We start from the raw sequence: 17,899 nt of genomic DNA, 5'->3' as shown, positions 1-17,899 counted from the left end.
GAGTCGGTGAACAGATGAATTTACCTCGAATTTTGATGAAATAATCAGCTTAAAAATCTCGGCATCTTCCAAATGAACACTTCTTCGTAAATGTAAGCAACGTAGAATTGTCTCCGTTCCTGTTTCAATCATTTTAAGTCGTTTATCCAGAGGCATATCTGAACCACACTGGCGTGACATGAATTAATAACTTTGCACATGCACTGATCAGACTTTTGTGTTGTTCGCTTGTGTGTAGATCAGAGACTCCTTGATGGAGAATTTGCCATGCCGCTCCCAAAGAAAATTCCTCGAGGTGGAAAATCCAAAAGTCAAGATGAAGGCCGTGTGTTTGCAAATCGCTACCGTATGGAGAAACGACTTGGAAGCGGCAGCTTTGGAACTGTTTACTTGGTGGAAGACATGAAAACTAAAGGAGAATGGTAAACAATTGTGATAACACAAGCTAAGAGATAATTAGATAAATTAATTTTTTGACAACCTGCTGATGCAGCTGAAAATTGAAGTGTTTAAGTGTCATAAATGTGAATGAAATGCTACATTGTAATGACAAGTTCTTTCGTGTAATCACCAAATTGAACTTGCGCGTAAAATCCCAATCAGTTGTAAGGCTTACGTACATTCCTTTAGCTTCTGATCCCCTGAGGGTATTTTAATAGTAGCGCCGTTCCATCCAGAACCTTCCTTAATCCCATGTATAATATTTTCCACATAAGAATCGTGCACTGACGTTTATATTTTGGAAAATATTGACTGTTTTGTGTAACTTTTTTGACTAATTAGTGTTGTGTCTGGTTCACACTAGTAACATAAACAAAATAATTAAGATCAGATTTTCAGCATATTATCCTTGTGTCATTATTTTACTGCTGTCTTTATGTTGCGTTCACACTGCTGGCTAAAACGTCAACATAAAGAGCTGGTGGCTTTCTCTCCCAGTTTTCTTAGGTGGTTTTCCCCCTGCCACTTTGACTTCCTCTCACTCCCTCCCCCCCTCCCCACTAACTGACCCTGGGTATCTGAGGATGATGATCTGCACAGCTCCTTTCCATTATTTTCATGATGCATTAAGTTTCCTTTAATTAATAAGGTTGAATATTCCTAATATAGTTATCATTACGTTGTTAAAAGTGATGGTCTCATTAAATTCTTTTAATCATTGTTTAATTATCAATTTACTCATTTAGGAAAGTGTTGAAAGAAATCTATGTTGGTGAGCTGCAGCCTGATGAAACAGTTGATGCCATGCGAGAGGCCAGATTGTTGTCCAATGTATGTTTATTTTTAACATAGATACATAGGGGATATTACACAGTGGCTCAAAGATATGAATTTTATGGTCAAATTACAAAAACAATATCTCACAAGTGAGCACAGTGAACTAGTGAGATATTGTTTTCGTCACGAGAACATAAAATTCATTTCTTTGAGCCACCATGAAAGGTTCTTTTTTATTATATAGACATAAACTACAGAAGCAAGTCAAAAGCACAAACTGTATGTGATTTGTAGCTCAGCTGCTAAAATATCTTGAATATCTCTCCTTTTATTTGCTTTAAAGAACCTCCTTGAATAGTTTTAAGCCCTATGAAGTTTCTTTCTTCATTTTGGCAATTTCGTGCTCCTTGTTGAATGATTTTATTTTGGCATTAGTGAATTTAATATCCCTATCACTCACCATTGTTCAACTAGCATTTGGCAAAGTTTGGCAGCAGTGTAATGCAATGGTGCAAAATGGCGCCATCCATATGGGAGGATTGTGTGGCACAAATTTAAAGGGGCTAGGTCATGCTATTTTATGTAATTTGTTTAATTTTGTTAATTATGAGCTCTAAACATCAAATTGGCAGAGCCATTTGCAAAATCATGACCACTTAACAACTGAGAATGATTCTGATATAAACTGATATAAATTTGAAAAAAGGTAGGCCAACGTTTTTACGTATTTACCCAAATGCAATCCATTTTAATCCTCTCCAGGTCTGTTCATCCATGTCCCTTTTTGGCTTTCCTGTGTTTTGTTTGAGATCTTCTATAGTTTTGAGCTGTTTTTATGATATTTTAGTTAATTCTATGACCATCTGATCAGTGCTGAAATTGCCTAGAATTGCGTGACCTAGCCCCTTTGACATAAGTTTTCAATAGGCCCTTTGCAGCTAAGCCATTGCGTGATCTACTTTTCAGAAAAGTATGGGCTGCAACTTTAAGAATGCCAGAAACGGAGAAAGCATGTTAAAAATATCAAAATGGCCAAGTTTGAAGCCCCTGGCATTAAAGAATGAGATTTTATGATGGTTTGAATTTTTAAAAACTAAGAAGATTTGTGTGAAAAAATGTTGGAGTGCAAGATCTTGCTCTCCAGCAACATTTTCTTTAGATATCCTTGAAATTTTCCGAAAATTCAAAATGGCGTATAAATTTACTCTTTAATGCTAGGGTCCTCAAACTTGGCCATTTTGGTATTTTCGATTTGCTCTTTCCATTTCTGGCATTCTTTATTGGAAAATTTTGTCACATGACCCTAGCTGCAAAGGGCCTACATATTCTGAAGTGAGATGAAGGCTAACCTGCAAACAAGAATCTGTCAATCAATATTTCCAAAACAGTTTGCATATATACTGTCTGTAAAAAGGTAGTCAAGACTTTGATGTAGAATCTGTCAATTGCTCAAATGCATTTTTAATTTTCAGCTTAATCATCCTAACATCGTAAAGTTTTTGGACAGTTTTGTCGATGGAGAATTCTTTTGTATTGTTACGGAATATTGTGAGGTAAGCTTTCAACTTTTAGAGCTATTTTATTTATAGTAGTCTTAGTTCTTACCTCTAATTGAGAGAAAATGTATCACAGTTGAGAGAGATATTACCTGGACTGTTATCATGTTTTCAATCAGATCTTTTTTGATGTACTGTTGTCCTCGAAAGGGTTGATGCCACTCAGGTTAAGAACTGAGCAGCTCTACCTTCTCAAATGCAATGATTTTTCTGTGTGAGTGGTATCTATCTAGTTGGAAGTTAGTGCCAATGTGGCCAGTTGTTCAATTGCTATAATGATGCGTTTTTATTATTATCATTTATCTTAGGGAGGTGACCTGGATGACAAAATCAAGGCTTGGAAAAAAGCTGGGAAGAGATTTGACGAGTCATTAATTTTGGCCTGGTTTATACAGTTAGTGTTAGCTGTCAAATTCATGCATGAACAGTAAGTATAATTCCTAAAGAGTTTGATTTTTACATCACACATAAGTTAAATATTATTCAATCAGACCAACGCCAAGGTTCTATCAACTTTTATAAAATTTTGTTTAGATATAACGCATGCTATACACCTTATTCCAAAATGGCCGACATTTCAGTATTCTTTTGTTTACTTGAAAATGAGCCTGTGTTGCCTCGTTTAAGGGAAAATATTCTTTTGAATTTCGAGTTTCAGAACGAGGCAACAAGGGCTAATTTGCAAGTAAACAAAAGAATACTTAAATAGCGGTCATTTTGGAATAAGGTGTATGATTCGTTGAAAGGGACTCTGATTGAAAGGGACTTCTGATTTACATAACCTGATGTAGAACACTCAATTTTCTGGGAGACTGCCACCTGGTTAGCTCAGTTGGTAGAGCGCCAGACTGCTGTATGGGAGGTTGAGGGTTCAAGCCCCAGACCGGACCAACACTCAGGGTCTTAAAATTACTGAGGAGAATGTGCTGCCCTTGTTATTACATCTGTAAATGGTCAGATGTTCAAGTCTTCTCGGATAAGGACTATAAACCATAGGCCCTGTCTCCTGCATCTTCAGTGTTACGTGGTCAGCAGGGGACATTAAAGAACCCACACACATATTAAAAAAAGTATTTGTTGATATCTAAACCTTCCTGTGCATCTCGGTTTTTTACTTGGGAACTTTTTTCCTGACTTTTCTACTAAATAACCTCAATATGTACTGTCTGTTGATGTCTGATTCAGTTACAAACATGCTTGATATCTTAAGGAACATACCTGACCAGTATTAGCATTATTCATTTACTGCCTTTGGGTAGTCCATATGGAGAAAAACTTTACCTTTGCCCTTAGCCTTACTCAGGACTTCAGCAGAGTTTTTCTTGATATGGATCCCAGTCATTCTCCCTTGAGATATGTTGTTTGTGTTTTATGATGAAGAGTTATGGTGTGTACCACTTGGTTTCAGGATCTGTACTAGTTTCAAGTGCTTTTTGTCCAATATGGCTGGATTAAATGATTATTAAACCACGACCTACTGTTTACTGGTACTGACAACTTTAGAACTATGACTATGACTATTAGAACATTTTAGGATCATTAAATGTAATATTCACTATGTTGTTTAATTTCAGGAGAATTCTACACAGAGACTTAAAGACAAGGTACTTCACTGCATCTGAAATTGGTGATAGGGTGGGGGGAGGTAATTTATCAAACATAAAAGACCATGTTTGACCACATTTCCAAACACTGGGAGGAGAGTTGAAAATATGACAGTGGAGTATTTTTGACAAACTTTAAGGTGTTTGGAAATGTGGTTTAACGCTGCCATGAGTGTTTGATATATACTCTTAATAAAAACTGAAACTAAGGAGAAAACGGAGAAATAAAATCGTGAAAATCTATGCTTATTAAGATCAGGTATCCATACATCGTCATCATCGGGATTCCCTTTGTTTAAACATGATGAATTAGAAATGAGATTGAGAAATCCTTGAGAAAAACAGAATCGGCAATTTGACACCAGAAACAAACACCTTGTGGAAAAACTCATAATTGTAATTTTCTGCCTTTTTTCCTGGGATCAAATGTGAACAGATAGAAACACCCCAGAGTATCTCTTAGAGTTAAAGAGCTTGATGAAAATTTAGGACCAAAATAACCCCAAAATCCTTTCTACCTAACTGCCTTTTTTGTGTCTACAACTTGCTGTTAACTGAAGTTATTGCCAATAGAGTGACCCAGAAATCATTGTTACTGTTAGAAAAGATGTTCAAGATATCACCAATAAGAATAGTCACTAATATTTTCTGTTTCAGAAATATTTTCCTCAAGAAAAACTTGATCAAATTAGGTAGGTACGTTACAGTTCAAACAAGCTTATCAGAAGCACTAAATGGGTACCTTGGACCAATAGTTCATAATTTCACATGAGATCTGTTGTATTTTTGTATTTTTATTATTTTGTTCAGTTTTTTCATTTAAGGAATATGCAGCAAATTATAACATATCTAGCAAAGCATACTTACTATACGTAGTGTGCGTCATAAATACCTGGCCCGAGCAAAGCTAACTTAACTTACAACACAAATTTAATTCCATGGCAATGTTCTAGACCTTTTAGCTGTGCATCAGCGAGTTGTGACGCACTTGAGATGTTTGAATAGTACTCAAGCAACTGTTACCCTTCCTGTTTCCTCTCCAAACCTCCGGGGTGCATAGTGACCCTATGATGCATGCTAATGCATGAATCAATAATTGTTAACTACTAAGACATCCACATGTAAAGATACATCCTGAGACTATATGCTAAATGTTAAATACACTAGAGATGTGGCTTACACTTGGATCATTTATGAGCATGTTATTTACACAAATGTTTAAGTTGATAACAATAAAAATCACAGTCATGATCTTTAATTTTGTTTTTTCAGGTGATTTTGGTATTTCAAGAATTTTGATGGGTACATCAGATATGGCGACAACATTCACTGGTACACCGTACTACATGAGTCCTGAAGTGCTGAAACATGAAGGATACAAGTACAAGTCTGATATATGGTACGACTGACACATGATATTGATATAATTACTGACATTGTATGTTTCTATTAGTTGAAGTCTGCATCAGACCAAGTGACACATAGGTGCCAGAGCTATAGCAGTTTCTGTAGCATGACGTGACTAGAAGTGTTTCTACTCACCCCTGGATGGGATGGCAGTTCACTGCAGGGTTACCCCTAGAACACAACCCAAAGACCCCAGCCAGCTGCTCAATTTGGAGTTCAGAAACTATTTAATTTCTACTACAGTATAATTGACAAATAGATTCTTTATTGTCTTGGGTCTGTTCAGTAATAGATCACAGATGACTTCAAAATGCTGTAAGAACAAAACATTGGCAATTAGACTTTATGTGTGCGTGTCACTTATGTTCTTGCCACATTTTGACATCTTCTGTGATCTATTAAGCAATTAGCTTGAGATTTCTATTACGTGATAGTTGATGAGGGTGTAGCCCAAGTCAACTATCACGCATAGAAATTGAGAGTGAATAATTATCTCCCTCAGAGCTTTATTATCTAGCTCTCTGCACGCATTGCAGGCCTATGATGAGGGAGCATATGAAAGGCCGTATGCAAGAACGTCCCCTGGATTTTTCGGCCATTTTTGAAAGTGCTCAAAACTAGCTGAATTTTGGCATGTGGGCTTCATTTCACCTGAGAAACATTGCTCTGAAGTTTTTTTCGCTAGGTTACTTTTCATTCTCGAGAAATAACGTATGCAAAAAAGGCACACAGGTTGAAAAAACTGAGTGGTTTATTGCGTACGCAATATGTCGAGAACAAAGCGAACTTTAGTGTGAAAACTACGCGATATTGCTTAACATACCTGAACGAAACTGCATGCAAAATTTGGAGCGTTTTCAACAAAGTTCCCTTTTGATTAAAATACCTGACGCCCTTTTCCCGCTGAGTCCTTCAAATAAACAAAGCCGGGCCTTTGTTATGATAAACAGAGCCAATCCTTTGTTATAATAGCCAAGCCAAGCCTTTGTTATAAGTCGAAGTCTCGCCTCGGTTTATTATAACAAAGGATCGGCCCACTGCAACCGCAAGGACTTTGATTTTACTTAGAAACCAGCAAAATGTCAATTTCATGCAACTTAAATAAGCTCAAATTTGTTGATTTCAGGTCAAAAGTGGTTAAAATGTTGACTCATGATAACGCGCGGCGGCAAGGATGTTGATTTCTCTTAGAAAGCAGCAAAATGTCAATTTCACGCAACGTAAAAGCTCAAAAATGTCGATTTTAGGTCAAAAAAGGTTTAAATGTTGATTTCATGTTAACCCATGATGGGAAGGTTGTTGATTTAACTTACAAAACAGCAAAATGTTAATTTCACGCAACGTATAAACTCAAAAATGTGGATTTCAGGTCTAAATAGGTAAAAATGCTGATTTCACGTCAATGCGTGACAGCAAGGATGTTGATTTCACTTAGAAAACAGCAAAATGTTAATTTCACGCAATGTATAAGCTCAAAAATGTTGATTTCAGGTCTAAATAGGTAAAAATGCTGATTTCATGTTAACGCGTGACAGCAAGGATGTTGATTTCACTTAGAAAACAGCAAAATGTTAATTTCACGCAACGTATAAGCTCAAAAATGTTGATTTCAGGTCTAAATAGGTAAAATATGGTGGCCGGAAAATAGTGTTAACATCTGGAACTTACTTTGGTTATCTGGGACAATGATTATCTGCACTGAACAAATAAACAATAAATAAGCACTTTTCCAAACACAGCAACGTCTTAAATGGCTAAAAATCACAAGATAAATACATGTCTTTCGACAAACGCGATCGTAGCTTTATGTCACGCACTGCCTAACAGATTAACAAATTAACCCTTCTGTGCAACGTACGGGTCTCCATACATCTGCATGTCCGCTGATCCCAGAAGTTCAAAACACTACAAATCATGCCGATATGAAATAAAATCAACGCAACCTGGAGTTACCAGTTCAAGAAATGCGAGCAGAATGTGATTGCAATGCATGCCGGGAAGGGTCTTTACACCTCGTGCGCGGGAAAACATGGCGGTCGATACAAGACAAATTTTATAAGTCGAAAACCAGTTCTTGCTTTCCAAACTTTGACACTAGCAACGCTTGGCAAATGGGCCACAACTCACGAGAGGGTATTTTTCTTGGGCAAGAACTGCTCTTGGACTTTGCTGCCTGGCTGGATCTGACTTCGAACGCTGATAACACGATTATGGTATATCAGCTACCTTCGAAGTTTGAGAACACATTTTGATTCTTTAAAATGTGCCGATGACTTACGGGTTTATTGAGGCTTTATGATGCCTCTCAACCACCAGGCAGGCATACAAGGTACTTTAACGCAATGCTTAAGATATTAGTTGACAGAGCTCTAATGTGGCACATCTCTTTTTTGTTCGATGGTATTTCGTTTGACGCTCGATCAATTCACGTGTTGTGTTCACGTCACAATAACCGATGTAAACAATCTGTTCCCAGATTTCTGCTCTATATACTATTTTCCTTTGACTTTAAGACAGCTAAGATTCAGTGGAATACACTATAAACAGTCTGCCTGTTTGCTGTTGAACAAAATAGTAAGGTTTCTTTTGTTTTTTTGTCCAACAAAAGATCTCCAAAAGATGCCGCTTGGAAAACTGAGTTTTTTGCATACGTTATTTCACGAGAACGAAGAGTGCCCCAGCCAAAAAAACTTCAGAGCAATGTTTTTCAGGTAAAACGAAGCCTACGTGCCAAAATTCAGCTGTTTTTGAGCACTTTCAAAATGGCCAAGAAATCTAGGGGACGTTCTTCCACGTGGCCTTTCATATCTCCCTCAGAGCTTTATTATCTAGCTCTCTGCACGCATTGCAGGCCTATGATGAGGGAGCATAAATTATTGTTTTAGTATAAGTCTACTAGTCATTCAAAACTTTATCTAAATCCCCTTCACAGACACTTTGAAAATGCCAAGAAACGGCCATCATTTTGTTAACAAGTGTACACTGCTATGCTACTATCTATCACAGAATGGATAGTGAGTAGCATAGCCAATTAGAGAATGGCATTCGTGATAGAGCGCTAGTAGATTTATACTAATACTGAGTAGATGAGCAGCAATGTGGGAGCTGAAAAAAAAAATGTTTACTTAATGATACATCTATACATCTGTCCTCCGGTAGATCATAATAATTTATTAAGAACCAATCAAAATGCAAGAGTAATTTGACTTATTATATTAAAAAAATTATAAATTGTCCTGCTCTCGACCAATCACTATGCAATAATATTCTCAGTTGTATAATGAATTCAGTAATCAAGCATTAATTTTTGCATTTTGCTTCACTTCACAGCTAAAAAGGCTCATAAATAACTGACATTTTTCCTTGGCAGGTCTATGGGTGTGGTCTTGTATGAATTGTGTAATCTACAACATGCTTTTCAGGGTGAGGTAAGACTCTTCACTGTAGGTTCAATACAAGACAAGGCTTTCATGAGCAAATTACCTACCTCACTTAAATTCTATAGTACTGGACGCCTTGGAGACAGTCGAAGCCTTGCTGCCGCAGTTAAGGAAAATGCAAACCAAAGACTCCAGATCATTTTATATTCTTTGCCCATGGTTATTAGTAAATGAAAATTGCTGCTTGAGGCTGTTTAATTTGTATTTCCCTATGTTGTTTATGTTAGCAGCTTCTAGAACACAAGACTGAACAACAAATCTGGTTTGTTAAATTGTAACAAAAACTAAATATAATCCAGAATAACACACATACACCTGGCCCCTGTAACAAAATCTATGTCAAGTTGATTGTAAATGTTGTTTCAGAGTCTGATGGGTGTCATGTACAAAATTGTCGAAGGAAATCCTCCAAAATTATCAGAAAAATACAGCAGGGAACTACAGACATTGTATGAAAGGTATGAGTACTGTTAAATGAGTGTCCCTGGACTTAAAATATGAAACTGCATGTGCTTTTCAATCAATGTCAAATGATTTTAATGTGCAAACTTGAGTATCTGTAATGTTTAGGGATATTAGGAACTAACAATTCCAGGTAAAGATTCATTCATTCAGATTTGTAATGTATGAAAAAATGACAATATGATAGTTATCTTATAATTTAATTCGTTTTAGAGGTCTTTAGATAAACACAGCCATTATTATTGTTTTTTTGAAGTCATGTAATTGTAATAATTGTGGGTGGCTATTTCTTTTGTTTTCGCTTTTGATTCTACAGAGTAGCTTGTTTTTCCTGATGTGATTGCGATTTTATCGTAGCATGTTAGATAAAGATCCAGCCAAACGACCAAGTGCAAGTGAAGTTCTTAGAAATGAATACATTGCACAGAATTTAGCGGTAAGAAATTATTTGTATCTAAATAATGCACAGTTTACACTGAATCATTTCTTGGTGGCTCTGTCCATACTCTCCTATTGTGTCTTCTTTTACAGTAGTAGTAATAATAGTAGTTATCACGCGTACAACTCTGCTGATTGTAATTGCATTACTGATGATATTTATTTTTCTATAATGTATATTTTTCTATCAAACTTATTAAATTGGCAAAATGGACACAATATATTTTGAGTGTTCTCTTTATTATGTGTATTCCAAAGTTTATAAAATCCACCTATGACCAAGTCATGTTTTAGAAGCCTTAATGTTAATGGCTTAGTTTTAAGCCTGGTCTAATCAATCAAACATGTTTGTCTAACATTCCCACGTCACATTGTGTGAACTGGCCAAATAATTGCACATTGTGTTTGATACATAATGCTTGAAGAGAATTTATAATTCAGAGATAGTTAATCAATCAGCCTTGCTAATCCAACAGGACTCTACAGGGTTAGGTTTGATTGTTTAGCCATAACTCCTATGTTTACTGACTAACAGACTGAAATTGTACAATTTGTTTTATTGCAGAAACTAAAGCATCAAATGGATGATAAACTTAACTTTTCTATAGGGTAAGTACAATAGTTTAATTATTTAGTTAATCCACAAACTACTGCGAAAAATATACCATCATAACTTTCCATGCATATCTCACTTGTCAACAAATAACCTAATTTCCAAAGTGTGTTGGAAGTTTGTCACATTAGAACCTGTTTATACTGTCCAGCTCCTATAAGTATCTGTTGTACTTTGTCTTAAAAGTGGGTGGAAAGTCTTGGCTTCTACTCCTGTTTGGAGAACTCAGAAGTTTGTTTGTTTGTTTGTTTTTACAGTAACTTCAACCACACTCTTGAGTATTAATTAGCCTGTTCCAGGCTCTCAGTCAGTGTAGGATTGGAAAAAGCAGGCAGGCAATGAGCAGAGAGGACCCTCTCTTTTTCTCTCCCAGATTCTGCTCATCACCCGGTCACTTTTTCAATCCCACCCAATGACTGAGAGACTGGAACAGGTTAATTATTGTTTATGCGTATGGTTTCTATGGTTTCTTGGTTATAGATCAGGTAAACAAGGTAATTCAAGACAACTAATTGAACCTCGAGGTGGCAGCTTGTATCAAGAACCAGAAGGAAGACCTCTTACTCCAATGTAAGTACAAATTGTTATCAAATGACTGAGAATAGTACTTCATTTTGATTGGCTGAAAACAGGTCGATTTATCATTAATTTTTAAAGTGGTTCTATGATCAAATTTTTACCCCTTGATTTTTGGGTGTATCACATAGAATTCCATGAAAGAATAAAAACACCATTTACCGTTTTTTCAAATATCTCCATTAGTTCCAGAGATATTTAAGTTTGAAAAATGTGTGAAATATGCAAATGAGATGACTGATGACGTCATACACTCAACCCAACATTACATTAAGTATATAAATAGAGCTATCTCGGTCAATTTGCAGCAGAATTCATTGAAACTTGGTAGGCTAATAGTTCTACAGAAAACACACCTACGGCTATAAAAAATTCTGTTCCCATGGCAACTCACTCTTTTCCAGTCCCCACCCACTTGATTTCTATATGTTAGTGATTTTGAGCTTGAAAAACATTTAACAAGACCACAAACTGGAGCTAACATATTTATATGCTTGCTGGATCGTGCATATGAGACACTGTTAGCAAATATCAAAATGGATTGCCAAAGGTGGCCAGAAAAGCCTTTAATATTGGGGAGGTCTGGAACCCAGTATGTTGCCATGGTAACAAAACTGTTAGGCTCGTACTGTGGAGCACATTTAGTAGAGTCTTACTGCAAAGAAACAAGCATTTCTGACACAAATTGGCTGAGATATATTTCTTCATTGTTTGGTTGAGTGTATGACGTCATCATTTAGCTAATTTGCATATTTTAAAAACTTGAATATATCAGGAATGAAAAGAGACATTTGAAAATAGTAAATGGCATTTTTCTTCTCATACATACTACTTGTTTATGTGTTCAAATGGCTTAGATAGGAGAAATTTCGTCATAGTACCACTTTAATTAGTATTGCATTGTAAATTAATATGTTCATGTTCATAATTTTCTCAGTCATTTAAATGGGTGATTGTGTAAAAGCTCAAGTAACTAAGGATTTCCACTACTCGTGATATTTGAAAATTCTTTCAAGTTGACTCACCTAAAGGTTCATGCAATTTTGAGAGAATTTTCAAATATCATTCAATTATGTAACTACTGTCAGTTTCTTAGAAGTGTCCTTCATAGACCTTTCCAAAGTGACCCGGGTGGAGAGGAAACACAATGTGGTGGGGACTGGAATAATCCACAATCATTCTCCTGTTGGACTGATCTGTTGACATCTGTTGTCAACAGTTTGTGTTCACAGTTCCGTCATCAGTATCGAAAAAACTCGTGAAAATCATTGACGGTTGTTTCCGTACAGCGTACTGTCGTACATCATTTTACTGTGATAAAAAATGACACAAGTAAGTTTTAACTTAAAGTATTGTTAACTTAACAGTGAAGTAATATAAAATTGTGCGCTGTCAAAAAAATGTAAGACGTTCACTATTTATAGGGACAAAATGAAACTGAGGAAACAACAAAAAGCTGATGAGGAGGCTGAAAAAATTAGGTTTGTTGTATTCTGTTTGTTCTCTGATTTTTAACGAAGCCCTCTGGGAAAACGTTAAACCAACATAGTACATGGTTACAAAGTGTTTTTCCAGCTTTCCGCTCGATTTCTTTATTCATAAACCAAAGGCTACGTGCTTAATTCCTTGAATTAAATAACTAAATATTTCATATGCTTTACTTGTGATATTTATATTCCTTTGTATCTGTGTTTGCAGGAGATTTACTGCTGCCCAGAAAGCTGAAAATCAAGAACGATACACTTCACACAAGAAAAATCAGGTACAATGAGACGGAATATCTCTCATAAATAAGATTAATTGGATATTTGTTTAAGATGCATTTTCTCTTAGGCAACAAGCCGTTTTCACACCAGAAACAGGCATGACCTCAGACACGTTTTCCGCGTAATAGCATGGGTGACAAATCACTCCTTAATTTTAGCGCGAAAATTCAGCGTTAATTTATAATTTCACATGTGAAATTAAAAAATTGCCATGGCAACTTTTTGATACAATAAACAAGTCAAATACCCACGATTGTATGCATAATTTGTCACGCATGATATTAACAGGTAATCAAATGTTATACTCGTAAAATGTTGACAAAACGCGTGTGGAGTTATTTCCTTATTTCACACTTCACCATTTAATTACCAATACTTAAATGTGTTACGTAACTAGTGTGAATGCAGCCTGTAAACAAGCTGTCTTGGAAACCGTATGTAGAGAGGACTAAAATTATAGAATAGATAGACCATGGATATAGTGGATATCCTTGGCTCCACCTGCTACTCCAACAGAGCTTGTACACAGGATGGTGTGAATGTGGCAAGTGAAAGTTTGGATGAATAACTCGTCGGGATTTTATCATCTAGTTACCGGTCTGAAGCGACAGGTAGGTAGACGAGTAAAATCAGAGAATTATCACCATAAAACTGTAATCACCTTGAATGGTTTATCCGTCTATATCCCAGAGAGCTTATGTCTATTTTGATACTATTGACAAGAGACTTGAACATCCTGGAGTTTGTAATTTGGCTTGGCAAGCCGAGAAGTGTAGTGATGGAAATCACCAGAGCATATGCCATTTCTGATTTACCTTGTGCCTCTGTTTCAAAACGAGTCTTTGTGCAAAAACTTTCTTAAGAAAATAGGTTTGATTTGCATGAAACTGAACCTGCAGGGGGATTATTTCCGTATGAATGGTTTCGCACAATTTCTCGTTTTGACACAGCGGCAAAAGGCAACTCGGAAATGGCCTGTTTGGGCTTTCATACTTTCCTGGGTTTCCGAGGATATCTGAATCTCTTTACGTCTGGTCTAACGTTCTCGCAATAAAATTGTTTCCTTAATCAGCACCGTGTATCATTACCATGGGTTGAGGAGCACCCGGATGTGTTTAATGATGCTGCATTCACTATCACAGCAACTGACTCAATGGACTTCACTCCACCCGCCGCACCCTACACATCAGTGCCTGTTGTGTCACGTAATAACAGGGATGATCAGCAGTGTGCGACAGGTAAGCTTAGCACAGTGTCACAGTGGAATCTTGTTTACGGACATTGCAGGGACATTCCTAGTAGTTGTATTTGGAGAAGCTTAATTGTGAATTTTTGTTTCCGCGGAACTGAGTGGACCTTTGGTTTCATTTTCGCCAGAAAATAACTGGAGGAAAGTGAGGTTCAAACTTCATTATTGAACAAAATCTCAGATAACAAACTTTCCTTTCAGTTATGCAGCTTAACAGTACAAATGAAAAATTATGATACTTTGAAAAATAACAAGCGCAAAACAGTTAAGTGTTTTCGAGACAACAAACGTTTGTAACTATTCAGTCATCTCGCGAATGATTAGATAGTCTTAAACGTTCGGCGTTTATTTGTTAGCGTTTAATCGTTTTGATTAATATCAGATAATTGTTAAATGTGTTGTTGTAGCTGAAGCATCGCTTAGTTTGACAGACGTGTCAGAAATTCCTGATGATGCTGAGTTCGCAGAGACGTTCTACTCACAATTTGATGACGAGTTTGAAAACGATGAAAGTGAAGATGAACTGGACGATGAAGATGACTTCAGTGCCCTGATGGGTCAAATGCAGGACGCGTTAGATCAGACAGCGTCAGGTGACCAAACACTAGGTGATGCTGACTTACCGAGTGAAGGACTTACAGACACATGGAGACACAAGAGAATTCAAGGACTCAGAGCGTATCCTAACACATTCCTGACACGAGTGTGGTATTAAACCCAAACTGTTGCAGTTGAGTTAGAAAACTCAGTGAAAGGATCCGAACTAACGAATGGAATTTTCGAGCCCCAAATGGTTTAAAATCGAGTGTCTATTTAACAGTTAGATTATGAGCTCGAGATTTCTATCGCGTGATAGTTGACGAGGGCACAGCCTGAGTCACTATCTCGCGATAGAAATCGCGAACGAAGAACCTAGTTGTTTTAGTATAAATCTAATAGTTGTTCAAAACTTTATCTAAATCCTGTTCACAGACACTTTGAAAACGCAAAGGAGTGGTCGTCATATTGTGAACAAGCGCACACTGCTACGCTACTCAATATTTACAACAGAAAAGAGAGTGAGTAATAGAACGTGTTAGAACGATGTACACTTAAACTTGATAGAAACACAGAACTAGCTGTTGACGTAATGATGGCGCGAGCAAAGAGAATTTACATTTTGATCATCAAATTGAACAAGTTGTTTCTTTTTTTCTAAAAGAAATAGAAAACATGTTCTCTTTGTTCTATCGAGTTTTAGTATAAATCTACTAGTGTTCTATCACGAATGCCGCTCTCTGATTGGCTACGCTACTCACTATCTATTCTGTGATAAATAGTGAGTAGCGTAGCAGTATCCGTTTGGTAACAAAATGACGGCCGCCTCTTTGTGTTTTCGAAGTGTCTGTGAAGAGGAGTAAGATAAAGTTTTGAACGACTAGTAGATTTATACTAAAAGAATTAGATTATTCACTCTCGATTTCTATGCGTGATAGTTGACTAAGGTACATAGAAATCGAGAATGAATAATCTAATTTTTTGATAGAAACTCGATAGAAACGCGGTACATGTTTGCTATTCTGACAAAATTACTTCATTGCGAGCGGCTGAGAGCAGGACACGCTACATGTTTTCTCCTTGAAACCTGTCTGCTTCAGTTGCTGGAGACCTTAGTGAACGTTTGCACCCGCGTGTACGTAATTTTCTTTGTCATATAATAGTGAGTAATCGTATGAAAGCTCGAGCAATTAAGGATTTCCACTACTCGTGACAGGCGAGTGCAATTTGAAAGAATTTTCAAATATGACTCGTACTGGAAATCCTTAATTGCACTCGGATTCATACAATTTCCTATACATATTCATTCGGTTTACCCTACGAAGACTCTACCCTCTTTCATGATTTAATCGTATTCAGGATGTCACAGTTTGTATTCATCCATGTTTACCTTAACTTGTAACTAGCGAGTGTGAGAAGTTACTTGGTGGTGAAGCATTTCGTCGAGTGTATTCTTACCTCAAACAAGTTCGCTTTGGAGACGAGCTGAGAAATGAAGACTCCATACTGGACGGACTGGCGAAAATTGTAGATAAACCAGGAGACTGCTTTATTGTGGATCAGTTGCTTTTTATGGAAAAACAAGCCGAGATTGCTGCCATGACGTAATTCTAGTTTGAATGTAGTTTTAAGAAGTAATGTAAATATGAATGTCAATGTGTAAAATGTAGCTTCATAAGTTAAGATTGCAAGGAGCCCATTTTCCCGCCAACGGCACTCGCTCGTTAATTGTGCGTTTAGCTCGTTCAAATTGTAGCAGAGGTACAGACTGCTCGCGACGGAAAAGTCAATTGTTATTTTTGTATTAGAGTGAATTTGACTTGCGACTTTGAAATTAGAAGAAACCCGGGAGCAAAAAGAAACAAATTTCTGGTTTTGCTCTCAGTATGAAACAAAAGTGTCGAGAAGTGCTAGGCATTGGTGTATTAGGAGTATTTTTGATAAGTTATCATGTTCCACTGAAACCTAACCTTATTTCCGCGCAACAACTCTCTCTCTCAAACAGTCACGTCTGACGCACGTCATTAAGGATTGCGTTACAAGCAATTAGGGACTGACCGTTATATTTTGAGGGGGAGTGGGGTTGGGCAGTTTTCTGGGGCATGAGTTGTGAGTTCATATGTGCTAAATCATTATTTGGCTGTGTGACTGCGCGATGCCGTCCACATTTCACCCTTGGTCATCAGAGTCTCCAGCAGCTCAGTGGTTAGAGCATCCGCCTAGATCACAGAGGGTTCAAATCCCATCTGTAACTCGGTTTTTTTTCTGAGTTGATGCTATTTCTGCGTGAAATTTTGCAATAGTTTGGGCAAGAATTTTGTTAACATCGGAAGTCAAAATAATGATATTAGAAAGCACTTCCTCGATTTTTATCCCATGGCTCCCCTTGCACTTTTTTTTAGCTGTTTTTGTTGTCCCGGAATGTTTTTGCAAATTACTCACCCCCCACCCCCCCCCCCCCGCCTCTTTAGAAAAATAATGGTCAGCCAAAACCACTTGTCCACTCTCCAGTGTTGCCTTGCCCAGATTTTGAAAACTACTCAGGGTCACTTAGAGAACTACTAAAGGGTTGTCCTTTGGGGAAATATGGTGTATCTCTGAAGAATAAATTTCTAGGTTAGCTAGGTTCTTCTATAGAATCCTCAGGCGACGTAAGTGAAAAAACGTAGTCTACGATCAGGCTCTCTGGCGCTGCGGCACGAGCAGTGAAGCTGCAAGAGGAGAACCTGCTCGTAAGCTAGAAAAAAAAAAGGCGTCATTTTAAGTTATTGGTGCTGTTAATATACAGACTTAAAAGTTGTTTCTTTTATTTTCATTTTTGGCATTGGCGTAGTTTCTGTTGTTGTTCTCCATCGTCCATAGATATGAATCGAACACATTTCATTTGTAACAAGAGGTATGGACAACAGTACCAAACATATTTTAGTAGATCTTATTAGCTACTTTTCATCATTTTGAAATAAAATTGTGTGTTTATTGCAGCATGTGTAGGTAGTAGAATGTTGGTTACGTTTCTATGTTAAACGACGTAGT

The 17,899-nt window shown here is 37.0% G+C and overlaps 1 protein-coding gene across 1 annotated transcript; it reads left to right on the top strand.

Annotated features, from left to right (window-relative positions):
• The first annotated feature begins 2 nt into the window (after window positions 1-2).
• LOC145501312 (serine/threonine-protein kinase Nek11-like) lies at window positions 3-17,847 on the top strand. Its single transcript, XM_081480797.1, has 18 exons — window positions 3-92; window positions 239-422; window positions 1,188-1,272; window positions 2,691-2,771; window positions 3,083-3,201; window positions 4,349-4,378; window positions 5,036-5,070; window positions 5,651-5,777; window positions 9,156-9,213; window positions 9,592-9,683; window positions 10,045-10,123; window positions 10,691-10,734; window positions 11,219-11,308; window positions 12,739-12,795; window positions 13,013-13,076; window positions 14,153-14,318; window positions 14,737-15,007; window positions 16,273-17,847. The coding sequence occupies exons 2-18, from the start codon at window positions 268-270 to the stop codon at window positions 16,472-16,474; spliced, it is 1,755 nt and encodes a 584-aa protein (XP_081336923.1). The 5' UTR covers window positions 3-92; window positions 239-267; the 3' UTR covers window positions 16,475-17,847.
• The last annotated feature ends 52 nt before the right edge of the window (window positions 17,848-17,899 follow it).

This window comes from Orbicella franksi, chromosome 10 (genome assembly GCF_964199315.1).
Source record: "Orbicella franksi chromosome 10, jaOrbFran1.1, whole genome shotgun sequence".
Taxonomy (NCBI): domain Eukaryota; kingdom Metazoa; phylum Cnidaria; class Anthozoa; order Scleractinia; family Merulinidae; genus Orbicella; species Orbicella franksi.
This window is presented reverse-complemented; position numbering and strand designations above follow the sequence as displayed.